A 22,087-nucleotide genomic window follows, 5' to 3' on the forward strand; every position below is an offset into this window, starting at 1 on the left:
CAATGCATGTTAGTCACGCATGTCACATTTAATTTCAGCAGCCATAAATGAAAATATCAGATGATTGACAGAAAACATTAAATATTTATAAATTGGGGTTAGAGTGCTGGCCTGTAATGAGAGGTAAGTCCATGCATAGGGCAGGCTTGGTTAGGCTTTATGTTTTGGATCATTATCCTACAGAGGACAGAATGATGACATATTTTTAGTATTTGGTGAGACTCCAGCTGATTTTTCCTTAAATTGTCCCAGTGTTTCTAAGAATCTCTGACACCCTGTGCTCTGACCAGTCAGTTTATCAAGGAAATCATTCACCTCTCTTATTCTGTTCACCACACACCTACCGTTCCTCTGTGGCTGTCTGCTCTGCAGCCCACACCCTGCACAGCTTGACATGTAAACACCGACCAGCTCAGCTGTGTCTGTGGCTGAACTGGATGACACAGACCACAGGAGACGATGTGGGCTGTAATGCATTGCAACCAGAGTTTAATCCGTTTATGTGATGTGACTCACTCACTTGCTGGCAGGTGATTATGAAACAACCTGCAGACTGTAAAATGCTGTGAGTGGACTCTAAAACCCATTTCGGCTGCACATGTGGATAAAAACAGATAAGAGCAAATTTACAACTTGCATTGCAAATCATAGTTTTGACAAAACGACATTACAACCATTTATGTGCACTGTTATTTTTAAGCTTTGACAACATTACATAAATGAAGTTGCAGAGCCAGCCCAACAATAAGTTAAAGCAGCAACAACCACCGTGCAGGAGGTTTGTTTACCTGATTTCGGGTAGGTAACAATCCATATGTCGCTACTTCTCAGGGAGAAGTTGGAGATGTCCTCCATCTTCCCTCTGCAGAAGGGCGGCAGCCGCACTCCATCAAACTCGAAGTATTTACTCTCAAACTCGATCGGTGTGCTCGGCGTGTCTGCCTCGCTCTCGGCCATTCTTGCAACTCTCCGCCAGCGCAAGGTGGACAGCACGCGCTCGCCCACGCGAACTGTTTCAGTTAGAAAAAGGGAGGATGAGCCGCTGTGTTGAAGATGAGGATGATGATGATAATGATGATGGTGGTGGCAGGACGGGCCTTACAGGATGCAGAGCCTGTCGCTGGATGCGGGCAGCGAGGTGACCCACGCAGCGAGTGGTGACGTAACGCGCGTCCCCGAGAACTAGCATCAGGACCACGCTCGAGGAGTCAGGACGTGCGCGCGCACGGCTTCTTACTAAACGGATAAGGACACAGCTAAAGTTGGATCACCTGTAAGTCTGCACACTCCTGATGAGGCCAGCTTTTCTCCTCGTAGATTTCAGATTGTGAAACATCTCTGATCCACAGACCTCTTCAGGCGACCCACAACATATGTGTTAGATTTGGTTCTGGACTTTGGTTAGGCCACACCAAACCTTTCTCTCTGGAAGTCTTTTTATTATTATTATTTGAATGTATCCCTGAAAACTCTGTGGCACAAAAATATTGTCTTAGGATTTTAATGTACTGTGTGGTAAAAATAAAGTGGTATTTGAAGCTTTTCTATATATTATTAAAAACCTCAGTGTTCTTTTATTGTTTTGTATCAAAGGTACTGCTGAAGTATGTACTGAAACAACAAGTTTGGTTCCATTGACACAAAATGTATTCCTTCTAGTTTCTTTACAACAACAAATTCTGTCTCCCAGTCCTATGTGTTGGTCCAGAAGGATGGGGACTCTGGCAGGAAGTTTCCACATGAACAAAATCAGTCATTTCCAGCAGCTGTCTAGTGCACTCATTTTCCATCAGTTTCTTCTGTTATTATTGACTGTTATCTTTGTGTCCCGGTGTAGTTCTGGGGCATTTTTTGTAGCCTTCTTCTGACTGATACACTTGTACTGTGAGATAATTTTGATCCTTTGTGACCTTTCTCCTTGTTGTTGCCTAAAGAATGCAGACCAGCAAATGTTAGGGATCCTTCAAGGAGAGCAAAGCTCCATCAGGTTCATCATGTTTACTTTCTGCTGGCTGATGTGAAGTTAGGTAGAATGAATGCTGAAACGGAATCATAAAGTATTATTTTAAGGGTGTGTATACATGTGGAATACACACACACACACACACACACACACACACACACACACACACACGCACACACACACACACACACACACACACACACACACACACTGAAAGACAATTTAGAGAGACCAATTTTTGGACTGTGGGAGACAGCTGGAGTACCTGGAGAGAACCCACAGGGAGAATATGCAGAAAGACCCGGACATCTAGGATTCAATCCCATGACCTTATTGCTGCGAGGCAACAGTGCTGCACCACCATGCAACCTAATTCAACAAGGTTATGGCAATTTCTATTATTTTATATGTAGTTTTTCCTCCTATAAATTTGTTTTCTTGAACTATACAGGATGGTATTTGTTGAAAATAAGTCAACAAATACTATGGTGTGATTTTGAAATCATAAAAATCAGGCATTTTAACGGGTGAGTAAAGCCACTATATGTTACCAAATCTTCAGCTTATTTTCCGTCATAAAAAGCTGTAAAATTCCGGTAGCACTTAAATAGCGGTCTGCCTCAGAGACATTCTTTAACCTTACCCCATGTTCCGTTCAATTCAGTTAGAAACTATAAGCATTAATCAAACAGAAAAATTCTATCCAATTCGTCTCTTGACAAAGAACACATTCAGATTGCAAACCCAAACCTGCTCAGTATCACAGCTTGTTGTGAGTTGAAAGACAGGACTCATGACTAACTGAATTTCAACCAGAAACAATTTGGTCCTCGCTGCTGCTGGCGAGTTAAGTGAAGAGCTGCTAAACTCAGCGTCTTCTGACATGTTAAAGGTTCTTGAAACGTTCCGAGACACGTGACCTGTACGACTAAAGCCAAGAGTAAAAGGACGGCGAGAGACTGGATCCGCTTCTAATAGAGCAAACCGTCATCTGACGTATGCTGACAGAAACCATAGTGGTGCGTTTCATTTCAGTACGACTTTCGGATTCCAGAACAAATATTGGTAATAATAAAAAATAACAACCAGGAGTTAAAAGATATTTTAGGCGTCTTCTATAAGCTCCAAAACACAAAACCATATGCAGACAATAAGGGTCATAACTGTAACAACGAAGTGATTTTTGCGCTTATTGCATCGTAGTTCACTTTACGTTCAAAGAAACCTGATTTATTTCAGGAGTTAAGCTTACAGTTTTACGGAAGAGTGTTGGAGCCAATAGAAAAAGAATTGTTTTTTCCTTATAATTTTATAATTCTGAGTTTAAAGTCTGGATCATTATAGTCAGAAATCTATTCAATGCAGAGTACAGCGCTTGCAGGGTATGAGGTATTTACTCCAGCTTGAAAATCTCATCTGCATCCAGCTTCAGCATGAAAACATCACGAAAAAGGAGAAGAAACTATATTAGGTAATTAAAGAACTCTGAAGAAGCTTGCGTATAATGCATTGCTTGTGCAAAATGAAAACATACTCACAATACCAGTTAGTAATAATTCAGACGGTCCGTGAAGGCATCCAAAGCTGTTTATAAGCTGGCTGTTTTCGCAGCTGCTTCCTCTCGGCCAGCGCCACAGACAGCTTCCCCAACTTTGTGTCCCGTCCCAGCTCAGGGTTCCCCAGCCGGGGCATGTCCCGCCATGTTCGACCTGAAGGCCGGCTGGAACCTGTCCTTTGCCGGGTGCGGCTTCTTGGGGATCTACCACATCGGAGTGGCCAGCTGCCTGCTGGAGAAAGCCCCGTACCTTGTGAAAGGAGCCACCCGGCTGTACGGGGCCTCTGCCGGGGCGCTCACCGCCTCAGTTCTCGCAAGCCAAGCATGCATAGGTAAGAAAAATATTGATTCATAGAATATAATAAAGTCATGTATTTGTTGCTTATTGTTGATATGTGAGGCCGGTTAAGCTGGTTCAGTGTTGAACAGTTTATTATATGAATGCTGCAGAAGACAGGAAATGTGATTTGGAGCGTATTGTTGAAAAGTTAACTTCCCTCTGCATGAGTCAAAGCCAATCTAACTCCCATTCTCATGAATAAGCATAATTGTAGGAAGCGATCAACAAACAAGTGTCGGTCTCTACCGACCTCTGCACGCTGAGTGATAAAGAGGCTGCTCTGACCTCTGTCATGAGAAACGGTTCACGTGGGCCACAAAGTACTGATCGTGTGCTGCTGTTGTGTCTGTCCCAGCAAAATGCTGTGAGGACGTCATTGAGGTGGCAAAGGAAGCTAGGAAGAGAAACCTGGGTCCACTCCACCCAACCTTCAACCTGGTGAAAGTTCTGAGGTCCGGCCTGAACCGGGACCTGCCCTCTGATGCTCACATCCTGGCCTCTGGCAGGCTCTGTGTCTCCCTGACCAGAGTATCAGACGGAGAGAACGTGCTGGTGTCAGAGTTCGGTTCCAAAGAGGAGCTCATCCAGGTGTGTGTGTGTTTGTGTGTGTGTGTGTGTGTGTGTGTGTGTGTGTGTGTGTGTGTGTGTGTGCGTGTGTGTGCGTGTGTGTGCGTGTGTGTGTGTGTGTGTGTGTGTGTGTGTGTGTGTTTGCACTAGAAGTGTCCCAGTGCTCTGACTGGACCAGTGTTAACCCTGTGTTCTGTCATCAGGCTCTGGTCTGCAGCTGTTTCATCCCCATCTACTGTGGACTGATTCCTCCATCCTTCAGAGGAGTGGTAGGTGTAATGTTACTAGAGCTGAGGGTTAATGATTAATCAGATTAATCGATTATTTAATCATCAAATAACTTACTTAGTAATTGATTAATTGTTAACTGGAGTATACAGACTCAAAAAAATGGCATTTGTTGAAAGAATAACACACTCAGAGCAATAATGAAGCCAAAACTGTACAAAAATATATACATGTTGCATTTATGATTTAAAAAAAAAAACATTTGTCTGTAAAGCTGTTCTACCCTGAACTCCTCGCATGGCAGTTTTGGCATCTCCTGGTTCAGATTCTTAAAAAAAAAAAAATCATATCAAGTACCTTTTGTGTTGATTAATCAATAAAATAGTCACCAGATCAGCGCTACAGTCAGAGGTGATCCTAGCCTGTTTGGTGCCCTGGGCAAACCACCTTCCACCCCAGCCCCTGTGTTCATGGGCCATTCATGCCACCCCTCACGAAACACCACCCTGGGCGGCTACCCATGTCGCTCAGAGACCGCCACTGCCTACACTGTATTGATGTGACATTAAGCAGAAATGTTTTCACATGTTGACGTTAGAAGGATTTTTTTTTTTGCTACAAATGATCAAGCGGTCACTAAAATAATTCTGTTATTGCTTTTAAGACAGTAAAATGTTTATTTTCTTATTTAAAGGGGGATTATTTGTTTAATTGCATCTTTTAATGTATTTCTAATATTGCACAAAAAATGCTGAAGTGGTTAAATGAAAAATCTGAAGAATGTGCCATTTTTGTATTCGATTAAATGTTTAATTGTCAGAATAATTGATTACTAAGATAATTGTAAGTTGCACCCCTACTTATGATCATTAGTACCCGTTTCACTAAACGGGGAAAAACAATAATTATAATGATACATTTTAAACTATATCAGGTCTAATGAAAGCAATGTTTGATTTATCATAAATTTAAGTCACACTTTGTTTTTTATTTAATGAAATCTTGAAAAAACATAAATCTGGTTAACTTTGAAACAGAATCATTAAATTTTTCTTCAGGTAAAATCATCTAGAGTTCTGAATTGCATGTTATCTGTAATAAAACATATAGCTATTCAACAGCTGTTTTGACCTCTGGTTTTGGATCCAACCATCATTCTGACTGAGCTTCTGTCACTGGTTACATTGACTTCCAGAGTCATTCAGTTCAAACAAAGTCTTCCAGGTTAGATTGGATCCTCAACTCAGTGATAAAGCTGTAAAGTTAAGTTCTCTGCACTGGAAGTAGATGATAATCCACCAGATAAATTCATGCATAATAATGTTGCAAAGTACAGTTCCATCTTCTAGAAGTTTCACTTTAACACACAAACAAGCAAAGGATTTTTAGCAAACTGTTTACCATACAGAGATCAATATGTGGATAAGTAATGGCCAGAGGGGACACAGTATCACCGGGGGGAGTTGAGGGGGTGATGACTGTCTGAGGGTACTGCTGTCTTAGAGTACATGAATCTACTTGGTTAGAAGAGTTCTGACACCAAATAATTTAAGGAGTCTGGTATCAGAAAAGCACATGTAAAAGTGGCAGAAGAAGTTATGTCAACTGGTGATAACACCAGATAATCACTATCTTGATAAAAAGCAGAAGGTTGTAACCAGGAATTCACTAAAAACTGATTCCCCAAAACAAAATCAATGAACAGACCCACTCTAATGGAGAAAGTTACATTTCCCTGGGAATTTAAGTCAGAATATTTCTGGACAGGGCCTCTGCTCTCTAAGTTCATTTGGTACTTCTGGCCTGCTCTTTGCTTCTGGTCATTCTTCTTTTTTGAAAGTTTTTCACTTTTGTGTGTATTGGGGAAAATGTTTACTCACTTTAAAAAGCCTAAATAAAGAGTGAAAAACAGACAGGTGTTGTGGAAAACTGATCACCGGTAAAGATAAAAACTGCATAAGGATATTTTAATAAAATACTGAAGTTTAACCTGAATGTAGTACTAAAAACCCTTTTATAAAAGTGATAAAAAGTGAGCAGTAAAAGCAGCTTTAGCGCCATTCCATGTTGAAAGTGAGGGAGAGTAAAATAACAAATAAAAAGGCTTTGCATGCCACAGTCCAGCTTTTAGGAAGAATCCAGATAAACCTGAGATCACTGAAGCAACTACTGTGAGATGTTGTATACATGATAAACATAAGGATGGCTCACTTTACTGAGATGTTATGTTGACTGTGATTATTGATAAAGATAGAAGCTGAAATCACATTTGTGTCTCAGACATGTATGGAACCTTGTCTTCTCTTCCCTTATTCTGCTTCCTGAATATCACATTCACAACGCCACAGGATCGATTATTTGTGACAAAATGGTTGGAGTTTATGGACAGGAAGTCTCCTCCGTGTTATCTATAGGTTCAGTGCACTGTGTCCTGTCCACAGTGATGTTTACTGGCCTTTATCTTTTCTGTGAATGGATGTGTTTGTTTTGAATAATAAGAACTGCAGATAGTGAAATAGGACATAGACATGGATACACAGGAGAGGTCACTATGAGAAACTTGCATGCTTTATTATTTCTTCACAAATCGTTGCCAATGTTGTCATTGCACATTAGTTACAGAAAGAAGTGTGTTTTGGACACAGGCTTCATATTGCCATTGGTGAGGATCCAGCGTCAGTAAATATACTGGAGAATACTCCCGGTGCATTCTGGGAGCCCCCCAGCCTTGACTTGCAACGCATCAAAAGAGTTCTTTATGCATCAAATTAAGAAGCCCTTAATAGAAGCTGACTGACTGAAGTTGGCTAAAAGATCTCAAACATCTGCACATTATGAAAGAAATTCAAGAACAGATGAGAACCAGTGTCATTAACATTATCAGTCTGGACAGATTTATTAAGCCATGTCAAAGGCTTTGGGACTGCAGAGAACCACACTGAGAACCAGGAGTACACTTGGAAACACAGGAAACAGTGCTGGACCTTCTGTTGCTTCAGTGCTTCTGTTGGGTCAGCACTGGTTTTGGCCATATAGGCCATATACTGCTCCATATAGGCCATGGGAGGCCTCTGTTTTGAAAAGGGCTGTTTTGGCGCTTTCTGACCAAAGGGCCAAAAACTTGATAATTCCCAGGATTCTCGTGCAAATATTCTGTGGACTGGTGAGACAAAGGTGGGCCTTTTTGAAATAGTTTTTCCAGGGACTGTATGGCTGGAGCTGCTATAGAGAAAAAATCCCTTTTCAGGTTCAGGTCCTGTTTTACCAGGAAGCTTTTCACACTTTCATTTAGGGCTGGACAATAAAAAATCCATAACAATATATATCGTGATAAATACATGATCAATATCAATATATAGTTCCCACAAATCTGAATCAGAATGATCTGCACCGTCTTAGTAGTCAAGCACATGCATAGCAGACCCATGGCTTCCAGACCAGTTTAAAGAAAATATGTGGACAATCTTGGCCACTGTGCGAGAAAGATGCATGAACAAAGTCACTGACACATATGAGACGGAGAAGGAAAACATGTCAGACAATGTGGACGAGCTGCCTCTGATCTCCTACTATGACATACTAGAACTATGACACAGTTCACTTCACTACTTACTAATTTTGCTAGTTTGGCAGTACTACAGTAAATATCACTGATATTTGTCTTATTATTACACAGAAGTGGGTAGGGTACTTAAAAATTGTGATCAAGTAATAGTTATAATGTACTTCGATAGTTTATAAGTTAGGAATGAGGTGAAAGCTAGTTCTAAGATTGTGGCTTGTTTATTGTTGTCATAGTAACTACCTGCCAAGATGGCAGTCAGTTACAAAGTTCATGGATGTGTGATGTCACATGAGAACTATGTATTCAAAGTCCTACAGAGAACCCAGCTAAATCTTACCAAGTCAGGCAAACATTATTCTGTATTTTACTGAGACATGGCTGCAGGATTTATCCCACTGCAAAACATAAAATCTTACCAAGTTTTTGTGGTCTAGTTTCTTCTGCAAATATTGTAATAAACTTGAAATAGGACAAAACTAACTAAAAAGTAACTTTTCAGCAAGATATAAATATACTGCTCAAAAAAATAAAGGGAACACTTAAACAACACAATATAACTCCAAGTAAATCAAACTTCTGTGAAATCAAACTGTCCACTTAGGAAGCAACACTGATTGACAATCAATTTCACCTGCTGTTGTGCAAATGGAATTTTGTACAGAACAAAGTATTCAATGAGAATATTTCTTTCATTCAGATCTAGGATGTGTTATTTGAGTGTTCCCTTTATTTTTTTGAGCAGTGTATATAGATAATACTTCTGATGGAATACTCAATAATTTCACTGAATTCCTATCCATCCAGAATTACACAGCATTCTGGGGTTTTAGGCAGAGGAAAAGGTTTAGCTGCTCAACCTCTCATGACCAACTAAGCAAGGTTGGTGACATCTACTAACTCACATACTCTTTGATTTACCTAGCAACAACCTGTTGAGTACCGTATTTTCCGCACTATAAGGCGCACCACATTATAAGGCGCACCTTCGATTTTCCTATTTTAAAACTTTTTTTCATATATAAGGCGCACCGCATTATAAGGCGCACAGAATAGATGCTACAGTAGAGGCTGGGGTTACGTTATGCATCTATTAAATGGAACTGCACTAAAGGGAATGTTAACAAAATAGTCAGATAGGTCAGTCAAACTTTATTAATAGATTACAAACCAGCGTTCTGAAAACTCCGTTCATTCCCAAAATGAATAAACAGCTGTTTTATTATTTTCCCCGAGTTAAAGTAAGTGACGTGGTATTTTCGTGACACAGTTTATCTTTTAACAACACCAAGGTATAACATATAGTGGAGGGGAACTTTTTCTTGATTCAATAAACACGTAAAAAACAGTCCGATACTGTTACAGTAAATCAAACATTAGTGCAATCACAATATATATCCACCTCCGCACCATTGATTTGTTCATGTTAAATTCTCTCGCTGCTGCTCTATTCCCGTGTTCTACTGCGTGACTGATCGCCTTGAGCTTAAACTCTGCGTCGTAAGCGTGTCTCTTAATAGGAGCCATTTTGGGGTCTTTACACAAAACCCAGCATGCACCGCGCGCTTCTTCTTCTACGGGGGAAAATGAAGTCGGCAGCTGCTTACCGTAGTTTTGAGACCTGTTGTGGCTCAATAAGGCGCACCGGATTATAGGGTGCACTCTCGGCTTTTGAGAAAATTGAAGGTTTTTAGGTGCGCCTTATAGTGTGGAAAATACGGTAACTTGCACAGCAGCAGTGTCAGGTTTGGCTGTGCCTCTGAACTGCTTAAAAAAGAACAACAATGTGGAGAGAAAACTGGATAAAACAGGAAAGATCACACCACAGTCTGGTAGGATTTCAGATATATAAAACAAAAACTAATCAATAATTATTGATACCCACTGATAAGAAATGCTTATATAGTGATACATTTTCTTTGAATGCTTGTAAAAACATTCAAAGAAACATTAATATTTATACAAAACCTAGTACAAAATCTGAAACGTAACTCACATTGCCTGAAAACTCTTCTAGCTGAGTTTATTTTGTTATTTTGACTTTGTTCCTCTGGATTTCTTTTCAGTGTCACAGACTGAACTGTCCTTTGGTTTACTGCACTAGTACCCAGAACCCAGTCGTACTAAAATATCATCTATGTCCTTTGGATAAATGGTCAAGATCCTGGAATTATTAGAAAGTAGGTCTGCTGGCTCCAGCGTAAATCCAGCGTTACGCCACTATTAAGTCAGAGTGTGTGGGGATGTGTGTGTGTGCCTAGTGCTCACTGTGATCTGCATTCCTGTTCTGCCCTACTTTCTGTAGCTGGCACTCTGTGAAACAAACCTGTTCTTCTCTGACTAAGTGGAAGTTTACAACCAGAGCAGTCCTCCTCTGAGAGCTCAGGGTCATGGAACCCTTCTTTTCTCCTGACATGTTCCACAGAATGGAAGCAAGATGTTGTTCTCTGAAGATACAGTAGATCAGTCAAACCCATCTCCTTCCCTGAGCGTGGCTACACAGTTTAAAGTGCTTTCTGTGAAGAACGTTGATGTAAGAACTGTTGCTCCATAGTTCACGGAGAAGTCATGGCAGAGGACAGTAAATTTGTGCTGGACTGATGGAGGTCTGGAAAACCTGTTGGAACCTCCGGCTGCCGAGGTTCCTCGGCAAACAGTTTGTATTATTAACTGCTGGTGACATTAATAACATTAACATAACAATTCACCTGCCACTGCTATTTTTGACTATTATGCATGAAAAATAACATTAATATTACAAATCTAAAATTGAAAGAGCTCTTTGTGGGTACAGAAGTCATATTCCACTGGGAACTGAACTATAGTCAGGAGGCTGATGGTGGTTAAAAAACTCCAGTAAGAAACAAATCACTCTTTGTAACTTTTAGCAGAAAATAGTTAGATATCCTTTTGTAACTTTCTAAGAAAGATTAATGATGGTACTAACTGTAATTCAGTGGAAGTCCCCTATAGTTAAGTGTTCTTTTTTCTGCAAAATGCGACTTATGTGGAATTGTGAATTATTGACAGAAAATTCACCTATTTGCTGAACATCTCCCTGTTTGTTTGTTTGCGTGTGTGTGTGTGCATGTGGGTGTGTGCAGCGGTATGTGGACGGTGGAATCAGTGATAACCTGCCTCAGTCAGAGCTGAAGAACACCATCACCATCTCGCCATTCTCTGGTGAAAGCGACATCTGCCCTCGGGATAACTCCACCAGCTTCCATGAGCTCCGCTTCACCAACACCAGCATCCAGATGAACATGGGGAACCTGTACCGCCTCAGCAGAGCTCTGTTTCCCCCAGAACCCAAGGTAGAAACTCCACAATGCTATGCTCTTCATCAGGAAACCATTTAGAACCTGGTGATGCTGCTTTTCATTTGCCACAACTTCAGAAGATGCTAACTCTCATGCCCCCTGGTGGTCACACAAACCTGACTCATTCAGATTTTTACTTTTAACTTGACACTTTGTAAATGGGCAGTTTAAGTGGCAGCCATTTTAGCTTCCTGTCCTTTTCCAAATCATGGTGAATTTTATTAAAGATGGGTTTTTTTGGGACAAACGGCTGGAGACGTTGGCATGTGGTGCTGATCAGGAATGTAACCAAAACTTTACATCAATTTAAAGACAGTTAAGTGATTATGTTCATCAGTTTTCATAAAAATCCAAATAGCGTTTTTTTTTTTCATTTTGGACTTTCATTTAGTTCTAAAGGATCACCAGTCCAGAATGTTTGTGAGACTCAACAGTCGGACTCCAGAGTAATACTATGCATATTTTCACAAATTCAGCCTACTCTTTTCTTTCTATGAAAACACATACATGTGCATATTTATATGAAATATCATCTTTTTTTTGTTATACCCTTTTCTATTTTAAATGTCTTCAATGACGGTAAAAGTGGAACTGACATCAAATTGCTTGTTTTTGTTCACAAAGTTATAAATCTGGTTCTGATTTCAATGTTGACCAAAAATCGTGAAACACAAGAAGCTGTTAAGAAACTCATGCAGTGAATAAATGATGTAACAATATTTGTAGAACAAATTTAGATTTATTTTCTTCTTTCTTATAGTCTGACTTTGAAAAACTTCAGTGACCCTGCAGGTAGTCAGAAATAGCAGTGGCAGGTGAAGCAAAGCCTTTGACCTGATGCCTACCTCTCCCTCAGGTCCTGGCTGACATGTGTCAGAGCGGCTATAAGGACGCTTTGCGCTTCCTTCAGGAGAACAGTGAGTCCCGTGTTGTTCTGCCGCCTGCAGCCTTGTCTGAGCTGCAGTTAGCCTGAGCTATGTGGTCTGTGTGTGTTTGTGCTGCCAGACTTGCTGATGTTGGATTGCCCCAGCCACAGCCTGCCAGACAGCTCCGGAATCGATCCCGGCTTCGGCCCCGGCCCCGGCTCCAGCAGCTGCTGCTCCAAGCCTGCTGAGAGCACCAAGGAGTGGGTGCTGCGTAGACTCCGCCTGCTGCACAACAAGCACTGGTGGCTGGATGAACACATTGTTCTGCCCACCCACATAAAGAAAGGTGGGATGTTGACTCTAAGTTTGAAAGTTGATCATTACAGATAAGATGACGCCTCAGCATGCAGCTGAATATTCCCCCTCCTCATGTCTAACAGTGTTCTGTGAGGCCTGCCAAGACAAATCGGGTCTTTATGCCAGAGTGTCTGGCATGCTGCCACTGAGAGTTGCTTCCTACATGCTGATGCCATACACACTTCCGGTCCAGTCTGCATATTCTGTGGCCCAGAGGTAAGCTGGAGGGATCCACAACGTGTTTATTAAAAGTTTAGATTTTCCTTCCTGTTCCAGATGACAATTAAATGCATAAAGGGTAGTAGCTGTAATGTGACAGAAACTGCTAAACGTTCTGTGGGTATTAAGCATTTCTTCATAGAATATGATATATGTGAACATGTGGTGTGTGCGGCAGGTTTGTGGAGTGGATCCCAGAGGTGCCTGCTGACGTGCGCTGGCTGTTTGGGGTGGCAGGTGACGTGTACAGACAGGCCTGGAAAACCAACGCAGCTGCTGCCAATAGGTGAAGCACCTGAAGCCATCCATTACTTCACTTTAAAGTCTTTAGTGAACATATAGTAGGCCCAAGTATCCAAGCCGAGGAAATCTTGGATAAAGATGCATTTCAATTGACCAGTCTATTTGTTTCCTTGAAGGAGAGGGCTATATGGACGTTTTACCACAATATGTGGTACTATTGTGATAATGATAAATACACTGCTCAAAAAAAATAAAGGGAACACTTAAACAGGTGTTTAACACTTAAAGTGTTCCCTTTATTTTTTTGAGCAGTATATTATAACAAGAACAATTTGCAATGTTACTATTTTCGGTAACTGTATGGCTGTGACAGCTTGGCACAGCAATCACAGACCCACAAACACAAGTCCTACTCTTAAAAACTTTTAATTTCACATACACTTCTTTACCACACCAATCACTGAAAGCAGTGTACTGTGTGTCACTGAGCTGCTCACAGTTGATTTGATTGTTATTGATAATCAATGAACAAACAGTGGAGAAAATGGTCAAACTAACAATATGAACAGCTTTGGAGGGTTTTAAACATCATTAATTGGAATTTATTGTGACAACGATCATCACATTTTTATCATGACAAGAAATTTGCCACAATAATTGATAAATCATATGATAAATGCCCACTCCTATTTCCATACATCGTTTTTTTTCCCAATTAAAGCTTTAGTATGTAACTTTTACAAAAATATTTGTTAATAGTGTCACCATGTTATGACAGTATAATATGAGACAAATTATTTGCGGAAGGATTGAGCTACTATTGCTGTCTTAAGAAATGCATCGCTCAGAAACAACCAATCAGAGTCAGGAGGAGGGTCTAAGCGCTGTCAATCAACCTTGTGTTCATGATGCTCAGAATGTGGAGAACGACTTATTGTACCATGAAAACCATTTATCCGTGCTAATTAGCTTTAGCATTCATGAAAGTCCAGGAGACGCTGTGGCGTAGCCGAGAGCGTTTACACATAGTAAATATTACTAGTTGGACTGGCAGATTAATTCACTATAATGAATCCCTGCTAGTTTTAAACATGCAGTAGTGCAACCACTGCTTAAAAAAACCTGGCCTTGATCAAACTGTTCTGGCTAATTATCTGCCTATTTCGAAGCTGCCTTTTCTTTCTAAGGTTTTAGAAAACTTGTGTACTGTCAGCTGAAACAGTTTTTAGATTACAATGGCATTCCATAGGTTTTCCAGTCAGGTTTTAAAACTCTTCATAGCACAGAATCTGCTTTAATAAGAGTTTTTAATGACATCCTTCTTGCATGTGATTCTGGTAACCATGTTGTTCTGATTTTTCTTGACCTAACTGCTGCCTTGATACAGTAGACCACGACATTTTATATCGCGATTACACCACGTTGTAGGTATTGGTGGCACTGTTCTTAAATGGTTCAGGTCGTACCTGAAGGAGAGAACAATCTCGGTCAAGATTGGTGACTCTGAATCATCTGCTGCTTCAATGCCTTATGGCGTCCCACAGGGCTCAATTCTGGGCCCACTGCTTTCTCTCTTTATTTACTGCCTCTGGGTTCTGTCCCTCAGGAAACATGGGATTTCGTTTCATTGTTATGCTGATGATTGTCAGATTTATTTGCCCCTGAAGCAAAAGGATGTACATTCTATCAAACATCTCCTGGCATGTCTAGGTGATATTAAAGCTTGGTTGGCCTTGAACTTTTTAAATTTTTATGAAAACAAAACAGAGGTGATGGTGTTTGGACCCAGTGGCTCCTGTGAGTCCTCCTCTGTTGACCTGGGACCCTTGGAGGTTTATTTTAAACCTGTTATTACAGATCTTGGTTTTAAGGTGGACAGTGATTTTAAATTGGACAGCCAAATCAGAGCCGTGGTTAAGTCCAGCTTTTATCATTTAAGGCGACTGGCGTCAGTGAAATCTTTTCTTCCAGGCAGCATTTTGAAACAGTGATCCATGCTTTTATTCAACTCGATTGGATTACTGTAACGCACTTTATCTGGGAGTTAGTCAGTCACTGCTCTCACGTCTGCAGCTAGTACAGAATGCTGCTGCACGACTGCTGACAGGAACTCAAAAGAGGGAACACGTGACCCCTGTCCTGGCCTCACTTCACTGGCTGCCTGTATATTTTAGGATTCATTTTAAAATTCTTATGTTTGTTTTTAAATCACTACATAATCTTGCCCCGGCTTACCTCTCTGAGCTTCTTCACGCATACATACCTTATCGGTCTCTTAGGTCCGCAGATCAGCTGCTTTTGGAGGTACCGAGATCAAGAAGGAAGCTCAGAGGGGACAGGGCTTTCTCTGTCATGGGCCCCAAATTATGGAACAACTTGCCTTTGCAGGTCAGGGAGGCCCCTTCACTGTCCACTTTTAAAGCTCGACTTAAAACCCATCTATTTTATTTGGCTTTCAACTCTAGCAGGATCTAGTTTTAAATTGTATGTTTTTGTTTTTAAACTGTAAGTTTTATTTTATGCTTTTTTATTGTTATGTTGTGTTTTTGATGTACAGCACTTTGTATCAGCTTGTGGTTGTTTTAAAGTGCTTATAAATAAAGTTGGTATGGTATGGTATGGTATAACATAGGAAAAATATCTTATTACAAGTGAAATAACTTTCAAATGAAATTAGTACTAGTACTGAGACCCAGTGAGAGTCCAACTGCCAACAGGTGAAGTACCTGTTGGCAGTTGCTTCACCTGGAACATGCTCTCCTGAACATGCTGGACCATAAAATGGCTTATAAAACCCAACTAGACCAGGCCAGACCCGACTTGAAGCTCTCAGTGGAGCGAGGTACAAGTGGTTGACCTTGCAGAAAGTCTCACATCCTGGAATTTAGAAAATACAAATTATTTTGATGACCCTAACTGATTTAAAAATGAAATATTTAGTCTGGTTTCATGTCAGACAGTAAAAAAAAAAATCAGTGGCTCCATCTGTTCTTAAATGGTTTCAGATCAGCTCTGTTCATTTATAATCTGTTGTTCTGAATGTTTGCCTTGTACAGTGAGCGCTGCCTGAGGAAGTGCTTGAGCGTCCCGCCGCTCCCTTCAGAGCCTGAAAGTCCCACACAGACCATCGTTCCTGCTCTTTCTTCCTTTGACCTTCACAGCAACTACTGGGACATCCCATCGTCTACCTCCTCCTCTCTCACTTCCCAGCCCTCCCCACAGCAAGTCTGCTTCTTTGTTGGCTCACAGGATGAGGCTCAGAGCCCGGAACGGCCGTGAAAACCTGGACTTTGACTGGACTACATTCTGCTCCCTCTGGGTGGAGGAAAGGTGGGGTGAGCCTCATGAGCAAAGATGTACTTCAAGGCAGAGGAATGTAACTCTACCTGTTAGCTGTAAATTTGCACATATGTATTTATTCTAAAGCATTTATCTCGATTCAGATTTTATTTTTCTGTCCATTAACTGATCTCTCTCTATGTCAACACATTGGAGTTTCACTGTGAGGGGTCTTCAGCAAGTGCCTTTAGAAGTCTTTCATGTAAATTTTGAGGTGATGGAAAGTTAGTTCCTTGAAAAACTGATGATCAATTTGTTTGAAGTCTTTAAAAATGTGGAAAATATGGAGTTTGCTTTCAGTGTTTTTAAAAGTTTTAATATGTATGGAAAAAGGTACAGTTTCCGAACTTTATCCAATTTTCTAAAAGACAAAAAAAAATCTGAACTTATAAATAAAATGTTTTTATATTTACTTTAAAATATAAAAAACAGTCTTAGATTCCATTGTAAAACTGTTTTTGCTCAATAATGCAAACCATTCACCATACATTGCCTGTTCTATGTGTAAATTGTCACAGCTTATTTTATTTAAATTTGAAAAGTGACTGCTGAAGTGTGCGGTCAGAAAGATTGGAATTATTTATCTAAACTTTATTCAGCTTTAATCTAATTCAACCGTAACAATTTCCATCCAGCCAACAGTAATACTTGCTAATATAAACACAATTTCAATCAGTTCAGGGTGTTTTTGTTATGAGCTGCAGATCAGATGATGACTGATGAGTAATAATTTGGGTTTTATAAATAATGAGTAAAGTCATTGCATCTTTGTTTCTGGAATCCTGGCCTTTCTGTCCTTGATTACATCCTGAGTCTACAACAGAACAATAATACTGTACCAATAGTCACACAAACAATTAATAGGCTTCCAGTAGATCTTAATTACATAATAATATGAAGTTAAATAATGTTACCTTTATGATTTTGCATCTGTAATATCAGCCTGGTAAAGCAACATGTCTATGCAGCAGTCATGCTGCAGTAGAGTGAGAATGGTCTTAAGGTCTAAAATATGGATGGGGCTAAACATTTTCATAAATTATGTTTTCTTTCGCTTTTCCTTTTCAATCTAACAATGAACCAGTGTACCAATGCAGTTTGTTAAAACTGCATTGCTTTATTTGCACTTAATCTGCCTATTAAAACTCTTCAATACTGTCTTTCTAAGAATTTGAATTGATTGCGTGGCTTATTTGAAATAATTACAAATAATTTTTTTCTTCCACTCTGATTGATTGGGATGTTCTCTGAAGATTTGTTCCACAAACAGTTCTAGAGCTGCTTGACTTTCCCATCTCCACATCAGTTCAGATGTGACTAAAGTTCAACAAATTCTACATCAACTGAATTTAATGGTGAAACTGGAATCTCAAGTAACTTCAGTTCAATTTAAAAACATTTTTTATTCCCAAAAGGAAAATTAAATGTCGTTGTATGATGTGACTTTTACAGACAGGTGGATGGAAGGAGAGATGAAGGAGCAGTAGAGCAAGATGGACAATCAGCAGGGTCAGACATCTTATTAATCAATCTTTAGGAAAGAAACAGCTATGACCAAAGGTTTTACTCCCCTCATTCCAGGACACCACATTTTCAGGCTTGTATGCATTTGGAGAGATCTAAGTTTTCTTAGATAACTTCAACCAGACTTTTGAGAGAAATTCTGAATTAAAATTCATTTATGGCTTATGTTGACATATTGCTTGTTCAGACATAACTTTTTTTTCTTTATGTTGTGTGTTCTGTGGTTATGATGACTTTTCAAATGTTTTTCAACATTCAAAATAAAGTTTTACTGTATCATATCATTTGTGTTGGCGAGCTTTGTTGAATACATAATGACAGATTAGATAGAGTACGTTGTGGTTTTGTATAGTTATGGTTATATTATTAAACCAATATATGAAAATATTTACTCACATTTACTTTTTATCCACATTCTTTCATGTCATTTGTGTTTTTCTTGTAAAGCGTTTTTGAGCGTCCTAAAAATAGAAGTTTGATTCTGCATTATTATTTATTATTAGGTCGCTTCCACTCAGTCGGATGATGCTCGCTGCGCATGCGTCTTGGATCCTCACTGTCATTACTTGACGGTGCTCTGTGCTGTGTGACTTCAGTGCATTACGGTAAAAACGGATCTGATTTCAAAATAAATACAGGAGCATAACTAGTGTGGTTTAACGATATTACACCAAACTAATCATTTTTGAAACGCTTAACACTAAAGAAACACTAAAAATTGTCGGTAAAAAAACAGATTAGTGTTTGTGTGAGGAACAGTTAAAAACTCAGTGGTGCTCATTTTTTACGGCCACAGAGGCTTTTATTTTATTGGGATGAAACGAGTACATACAGCCAACTCAGGACAGGACAACTGTAGTTTCTGTGTATGACGCGCCTTCTCTACTGACTGAGTACAAAACTAAGCCTTGTTTTAAAAATCCAGGGAAAATATATCCTAGTGCTTTAATGAATGATTTTTTTTTCTGTTTTCTTTGCTATCATAATCCTTAACGAGTCGTAATATCTAGTATTCGCGCGCAACAACACTGCGAGGCGAGCTGACTGGATCCGTGGTCTGATGAGGAAGGATGGCGGAGGACGTGAAGGGAGAGTCGGTGGCTTCTAACGATGAGTCGGACCGAGCAGCATCTGACGAGAGCCTAAGTAACACGGTAAACAGCGGCTTCATCTTGCTTATCGTCCTTTTGTTTAGCAGAGACGCCGCTTTGTGTCGTGGTTTTTAACACGTCAGGGCTCGCTTATGCAAGGAAAACTGGGCAGACGAACACAAACATTTCACGCAGCTACTTCGGAGCTCTGTGGCCGTCATGAGCCAGCAGGTTTTAACTGTCATCTCCATCATGACGCCAGTTGTTGTGTTGGGACAGATGCTGACAGAAGGCTCCTGTCTTCTGCGGAGGATGGAGATCTGTGTTGCTGAAGCTGAGAAAAGGAGCGGTAAGAATGCAGTCAGCATGCAGGAGACCTACACTGTGTACCTGGTTGAGACAAGGTGAGCACAGCAATCCACTGGCTGCTGTTTGAAGATGTCCTGTAGTTTGACACCTGATGTTTAAAAATGCATGCAGCTGCACTTCCTCTTGTGATGTTGCAGAATTCAACTTCTGTTTTTTTTTTTTTTTTCTTTGTCTTGAACAAAATTTAAAGGCCAATGGATGCAATCGCAGAAGGCCGTAATCCACCGCCTGACTCTCTGTGGAGGCGATACAGTGAGTTTGAACTGCTGAGGAACTATCTGATAGTTACATATCCATACATCGTGGTTCCTCCTCTGCCTGAGAAGAGGGTGAGTTCAGTGTGGCTCCTCATGAAAATGTCCATGTCCCTCATCCGTTGTTTCAATACAGCATTAATACTGTGTCTACGTATTAATGCACCTCTCATTTATTAGTTATTTTATATATTCAGGCATAACTTGCCCAAATCATCACCCTGGTGGGAAAGCAGCATTGTGGCATTGTTTGTTCACTTCAACACATTTCCTGCTTAAACAGCCATTCAGGCGTGCTTGGTATCATTGTCTTTCTGAATGTCCTAATGTGAACAAAGCATCAGTTGTTGGACAGATGGTCTCACATTTGACCCTGGAATATTTTGACTCAGCTGACTTTTTTTCAACACATCAGTGCATCTTACTGGTGATGCTGGATATTTCCTCCCTCAGTGGAGTAATTCTCTGTCCAACATGGTGTGACTCAAAGTACCTGAAGAAACTAGAACAGCATGTCTTCTCAGGGATTTGATTCTGTTCTCTCGTTTATTTAAAAATATGGTTTACATCGGGTTTCAGAGCTGAATGTACAGAACAGATTCTTCTGTTCTGTACATTCTGGAATCTAATCAAAATCTTGAATTTAAGTACTAAATGAGTATAAATAAGAATAGACAACAGAAATAGAACATATACGCATTTTGGTTTCCAGATATTTTCCCAATTACATTCTCTAAAAGATAGATCCATCTATCCATCCATCCATGGATGGATAGATGCACCTTTTCTTCATTTACTCTGCCTGGAATTGATCTTGATCTCTGTAGAAATATAGATGAAATCAGATATTTACTGAAGTTTTTGGTAATTTATTCAAAGTCATAAGCTTACGTACTTTTATGATTATAATTCCCTGAAACCATTTAGGAAATCCTAGAAGATGATGTGATGGAATTATAAGATTTTGATTGGTTTAATTCACAACACCAGAGTTAACTGGAGGTATACCTGTGAATGTATTTTAAGGTCAAGTCACAAATGCTTCCCTTCCTTGTGTGATATCATAGACAAGCCCAAATCAATCATCCAATAAATCAGGTGAATAGAAAACATAAATAGGAGTCATTCTTTATTCCAATTTCCAGATTCTTCTGTTTGAACAATTATATGCAAGCATAAACCAGAATGTCCAGGTATTATACTGTCTAGGAAGGAGACATGTTCTGTGTCAGAGATGAAAATGCTGTATTGTGAACTGTGTGAATCACCCTCAGAACAAAGGAAAAAGACCTTGTTTAGCTGGTGATAGCTGGTCGTTTCCAGTCTGGGCTCTCTCCCCTCGACTCAGTGATGGTGATTTTCTGCTCTGTTTTAGAATTGTAGTCTGCCTGTAGTTTTAGGGATGGCAAAGGAATTGAATGAAGCTGTTCAGTCTTCACACTTCTAAATATCGAATTAGCATTAAAAGTCAACTCGTTTGGATCGTTTTATTCTTTCTTCACAGTGCAGGATGGTTGCTTACAGCGCAGGAAATTTCCAGTTTCATAGCGTCAAACTGGCACATTGCATATGTCACAGGCAAACATTAGAGATTGGGTAAAATTTAAAAGTTCACACCTCCAAAAAGGAATGTTTTCTCAGTAGTCGAGGGTCCAGACCCTTTGGACGAAGCAAAAAGTCAAATAAGACACTGGTTTTCACCAAGGTGAGGGAGCGTCATTATCCAGAGTGAAACAAATCCTCTCCCATCACGGGCTGAAACGCCTCTCAGAGTGGAAGAAGCCAGAACTGGAAAAACAACATAAAAACAGGTTGTCTTTTTATACTTAGTACATTTCTGGTTTCAACTGTATACAATGGATAAAATAAGAACTGAACATGAAACATTTTTCTTATGAAATATATCTCTACTTTTATTGACATATTCACCCCACTCCAGTAACAACCCAGGTAACACACACATAGAAAGAACTAAAACGTCTTTGCACATAAATAATGAAAGGATGTGCAAGAAGGTATAGAAAGCAAAAAACATGCTGAGGCATGTGATCCAGATCTCAGCCAGATATGGGGAATTTCACTCTGTAAGCTCCACAATCCTAGCTGCATAAATCATAATTCACATATCTGGATTTGTAAATTGAGTCACAATTTTTTTCTTTAGTTCATTAGATCAGATTAACTTGAGTGAGGTTCTTATTAATATATCAGATTAACTCTTCCTATCCAGTAAACTGGACTTTTTGTGATTATCGGAATGGTTTTGAAGCCAGGCTTAAGGCGCTTTTCA

General features: G+C 39.9%; 3 protein-coding genes across 3 annotated transcripts; 2 read left to right on the forward strand and 1 right to left on the reverse strand.

Moving 5' to 3' along the window:
- Window positions 1–344: 344 nt before the first annotated feature.
- On the reverse strand, window positions 345–1,286 carry LOC111607935 (sulfotransferase 4A1-like; the record flags this gene model as incomplete). The annotated part of the gene is made up of 4 exons (XM_023330112.1): window positions 1,103–1,286; window positions 789–1,010; window positions 517–592; window positions 345–433 (listed from the first exon to the last, which is right to left on the reverse strand). Coding segments are annotated over exons 2-4 (334 nt in total), but the record flags the coding sequence as incomplete, so codon positions are not given.
- Window positions 1,287–3,564: 2,278 nt separating this feature from the next.
- Window positions 3,565–16,784, forward strand: LOC102217980 (patatin-like phospholipase domain-containing protein 2). Its single transcript, XM_005814498.2, has 9 exons — window positions 3,565–3,850; window positions 4,214–4,446; window positions 4,629–4,694; window positions 11,320–11,529; window positions 12,392–12,452; window positions 12,541–12,747; window positions 12,842–12,974; window positions 13,156–13,263; window positions 16,277–16,784. Exons 1-9 carry the CDS (start codon window positions 3,664–3,666, stop codon window positions 16,497–16,499), a joined length of 1,428 nt encoding a protein of 475 aa, XP_005814555.1. The 5' UTR covers window positions 3,565–3,663; the 3' UTR covers window positions 16,500–16,784.
- A 2,103-nt stretch (window positions 16,785–18,887) lies between these two features.
- Window positions 18,888–20,753, forward strand: LOC111607934 (sorting nexin-4-like). Its single transcript, XM_023330111.1, has 3 exons — window positions 18,888–19,237; window positions 19,454–19,578; window positions 19,734–20,753. Exons 1-3 carry the CDS (start codon window positions 19,154–19,156, stop codon window positions 19,975–19,977), a joined length of 453 nt encoding a protein of 150 aa, XP_023185879.1. The 5' UTR covers window positions 18,888–19,153; the 3' UTR covers window positions 19,978–20,753.
- Window positions 20,754–22,087: the final 1,334 nt, after the last annotated feature.

Source organism: Xiphophorus maculatus, unplaced genomic scaffold, assembly GCF_002775205.1.
Source record: "Xiphophorus maculatus strain JP 163 A unplaced genomic scaffold, X_maculatus-5.0-male Unplaced_Scaffold_BN000195F, whole genome shotgun sequence".
NCBI lineage: Eukaryota > Metazoa > Chordata > Actinopteri > Cyprinodontiformes > Poeciliidae > Xiphophorus > Xiphophorus maculatus.